General features: G+C 40.7%; 1 protein-coding gene across 2 annotated transcripts; it reads left to right on the forward strand.

Annotated features, from left to right (window-relative positions):
• The first annotated feature begins 370 nt into the window (after window positions 1–370).
• On the forward strand, window positions 371–2659 carry LOC121579985 (ependymin-1). 2 transcript variants are annotated; one of them, XM_041895031.1, is made up of 6 exons: window positions 371–549; window positions 733–764; window positions 1034–1216; window positions 1363–1549; window positions 1689–1773; window positions 2161–2659. In XM_041895031.1, exons 1-6 carry the CDS (start codon window positions 462–464, stop codon window positions 2291–2293), a joined length of 708 nt encoding a protein of 235 aa, XP_041750965.1. In that variant the 5' UTR covers window positions 371–461; the 3' UTR covers window positions 2294–2659. The 2 variants fall into 2 exon arrangements, with proteins under 2 accessions (XP_041750965.1, XP_041750966.1); XM_041895032.1 differs by having other exon boundaries at window positions 372–549; window positions 1034–1174.
• The last annotated feature ends 1116 nt before the right edge of the window (window positions 2660–3775 follow it).

The following is a 3775-nucleotide window of genomic DNA, read 5'->3' on the forward strand; positions in this document are numbered from 1 at the left end:
TGGTCTCTGTTGAACATGGCTTTCATTATGAGCTGAATATTGGCTCATGGCTTACAAACTAATTGGGTTGACTGTACCCAAGGAATCATAGCATAGGTTCTATAGCACAAGATGCTGACAGGACAGGGGATACAATGAAAAGGCAGACCATTGCTCCACAGTGACTCCATGTGGCTTGTCCTTAAGTCCTTGTTTATGCAGATGTTGTTTGTCAGGGTCCAGGTGGAAGGGTCAGCCAGTTTAAACCACTCCTGTCACTTTCCACAACATCCTTCCATTGAGACAGACACTGTGGGGGTTGGACCCATGGAGGTGTTCTGTTTAGTCCTGTGGTTAGACCTGATAAAAAGGACCAGTGTGTCCATCCATCCTGTCACAGTACCTTTTACCACTTGGAATCGTGATCATCCTCTCTGAGTTGTGCAGTTTGAGTGTTAACCTCAGTCTCCCTCCACGAGAAGATGCAGGCCTTTGCCGTCGCTGCCCTCTCCATCTGGCTGTGTCTGGGTGCCACCACCCTGGCAGAGTCCCACGGCCCACAACACTGCAGTAAGGATTATCTGCTTTATATCTACTTGTAGAAGTTAATGTTTGCTGTGCACTATGTGGAAAACTGCTGTGACTTGTATGACTATTTTGGTAATATTGTCAAGGATAAACCAACAGTCTCTTCTAAATTAAATTATACCTATATATTTGAAAATCTGTCTAACTGCCGTCTTTGTCTTTTAGCATCACCTAATATGACTGGGGTCCTGACTGTGGTGAGTAGCCCTCTTGTCCATTCAACCTTATCAATATCCAGTGTCATGTAAGAACACTGTGTGGCCATATTGCATTATTTCTATACCAAACCAGATTCTCAGTTCAGGCAACCCTGAATGTTTTCCCTGAATGCAACCCTGAATGTTTTCTCCTAAACACAACCCAATTGGCAGTTGGCTTAGATTTTGCAGGTATAGAATTGGGTCATATTAGTCTTTCTATATATCTTCATCTCTCTCTCTATCTATTTTCTCTCTTGATAAAACAGATGGCCCTTACAGGAGGTGAAATCAAGGCAACTGGACATTACAGCTACGACTCTACGGACAAGAAGATACGTTTCACTGAAAGTGAGATGCACCTCAACAAGACTGAGCATCTGGAGGACTACCTGATGCTGTTTGAAGAGGTAACACTGACAACTGACAGAAACATACAAGGCAAGATTTCAGTTGAGTCCAACCCAATTGTAATTCAGAATAGCTGCTTTATAACATCACATGTCCTACATAACAGTTGCATAACCCACTTGTTACTGTGGTTATGACACAGCATCATCATAACCGAGGATTCCTCCTTCTCTACCGTCTCTCTCAGGGGGTCTTCTATGACATTGACATGAAGAACCAGTCCTGTAAGAAGATGCCTCTGCACTCTCATGCTCACGCTCTTGAACTCCCCACTGGTGCAGCCCATCGGGTTGAGCTGTTTTTGGGGAGTGACACTGTTCAGGAGGAGAACATCAAAGTGAACATATGGATGGGATCCGTGCCAGAGACTAAGGGTGAGTATGATACGCATTAGGAATCAACCTGTCAATGTGATTTTTATTAATGAAGTATAATGGTGTATACATTGGTTTATATAGTGAAGCTATTAGAATGTATCAAATCAAAGCATCTGTCTGTCTGTCTCATCTCCAGGCCAGTATTTTTTGTCTACTACTGTGGGAGAATGTCTACCACTCAGCACTTTCTACTCAACTGACTCCATGACGCTCCTCTTCAGGTGAGTGACATACTTTTAATTTGTTTAATGCAGCTGTAGGGTCACTGAAACCTTCTTGTGCAATGAATAATAGCTGCTACCATCTGCCTATATTTTGCTATATCATAGTACTAGATTAGTACTTGAGGAATTATGGAGATTTTGTTCTGTATATCAGACTCTGATTGTGCTTACAGTATACGTATGTTCGTGTGTCACGAGCAGGATCTGAACCTTGGTCTCCCACAGGATAAACCAATGTCTTGACTGTTAGACCTAGAGGAAATGTCCAATTGGGCCGAAGATGACACTGATTTTGAAGTTGCAGGCAGGGCTACTATATCACGAGACAATGAGCCCGACTCATGTCCGCTACACTTGCATGTTATTTCTCTCTTCTTCTCACAGCAATTCCGAAGTGGTCACTGAGGTGAAAGACCCTGAAGTGCTCAATCTGCCATCTTTCTGTGAGGGTGTGGAGCTGGAGGAGGCTCCTGAGGGCCAGAAGAATGACTTCTTTAGTCTGTTCAACAGTGTCTAAGACAGTGGCACCAGGACCTCCAGCCCCAACCAACCAAGAGTGTGGCCAGCTAATCCACCTAGATGTTTCTCTCCCTCTCATGACTACATTTGAGTGTTTCATTGCAATCTCTTCTCTTCTGTTAGACAAGATATATATCATAATATACTTTCTTTGTTGATTCCTCGTTGAAGACATTGCATAAAGATTAATCAGATGAAAAAAGGAAAGTTAATGTCAAGTTGTCATGTTAATGTAATCTCTATGTTTGAAGAGGATATAAGGGGATATAACGTTTGTAATTTACACTATTAATCTGTCACTTAAAGTTGCTAATGCGTAGGAGGTCTGCATAGGCAAATTAGATAATAAAAACTCAACATCTTTTCGAGTCTCCAAATGTATTTATTTTATTACCCAAGTCTTCCTCAAAGTCCTCCTCAAACACACATAAGACTAGATAAGGCCATTTCCTCAAGAAAATGTGTGTGCTTGATAGTTTATTAAGGTTTGAGAGAATTTTAAGTGAGGACTGTTTGAACGTTTCAAAAGTTTGCAGCTTAAATGGCCAAGGAGCCGGACCATTTTCTATAGCTACCGCTGTATTCCTATGGTTCTCATTCAAACCCATGTTAATTTATGCAAATGTTAAATGCTTATAGTTTAAAAAGTATGAATAGTATCAAAAATCGTTTGGCAAGCAATCTAAGTTGTCAGTCTGTATGTAGGTTTGGTGTTTATAGCTTAAACGGTTGAAGAGCAGTGGTAAATCTAAAATGTACTATTCTAGCCAATAGAGCTTTCATGACAATTTTAAATGGTTATAGTTCAAAAAGTATAAATAGTATCAAAATGCCTTTGACAAACAATATAAGTTGGGTCAGTCTGAACATGTCAATATTGGTTTGGTGTTGATAGCTTAAACGGTGTAAGAGGAGTTGCGTGCCCAATGTTTCCTCAGGGAGGTCTATGGCACTTTTATTGCAATTGAAATGCATTGGGAGCTCATTTAAATATTGTTGTAGTACAAAAAGTATAAACGCTATCAAAAATATTTTCTCAAGCAGTCTAAGTGGGGGCTGTCTGCACATTTGAAAGTTGGTTTCGTGTTTACAGTTTAAATCGTTTGTACTAGAGTGGGCGGAATAATAATAAGAGTATGTAAGAATTGCCTTCAGCAAGCACATTCAATAACTCAATCTCTCTCTCTGAAACTCTGTGTCTTTGTGTCTGTCAGTATTTCTGGGGATAGGTTTATACAAATGTGTTTCACATTTACACACAAGATCACTCATGGCCTGATTGGGAGTCCCATAGGGCAGCGCACAATTGGCCCAGGGTCGTCCGGGTTTGGCTGGTGTAGGCCGTCATTGTAAATAAGAATTTGTTCTTAACTGACTTGCCTAGTTAAATAAATATAAAATAAAATAAATAAAAAAAACACAGGATCTGTGATACCAGATGTCCTATCCTAGGAACAGCTGATAGATTAGTGAGTGATTG

Source organism: Coregonus clupeaformis, chromosome 13, assembly GCF_020615455.1.
Source record: "Coregonus clupeaformis isolate EN_2021a chromosome 13, ASM2061545v1, whole genome shotgun sequence".
NCBI classification, from domain to species: Eukaryota; Metazoa; Chordata; class Actinopteri; order Salmoniformes; family Salmonidae; genus Coregonus; species Coregonus clupeaformis.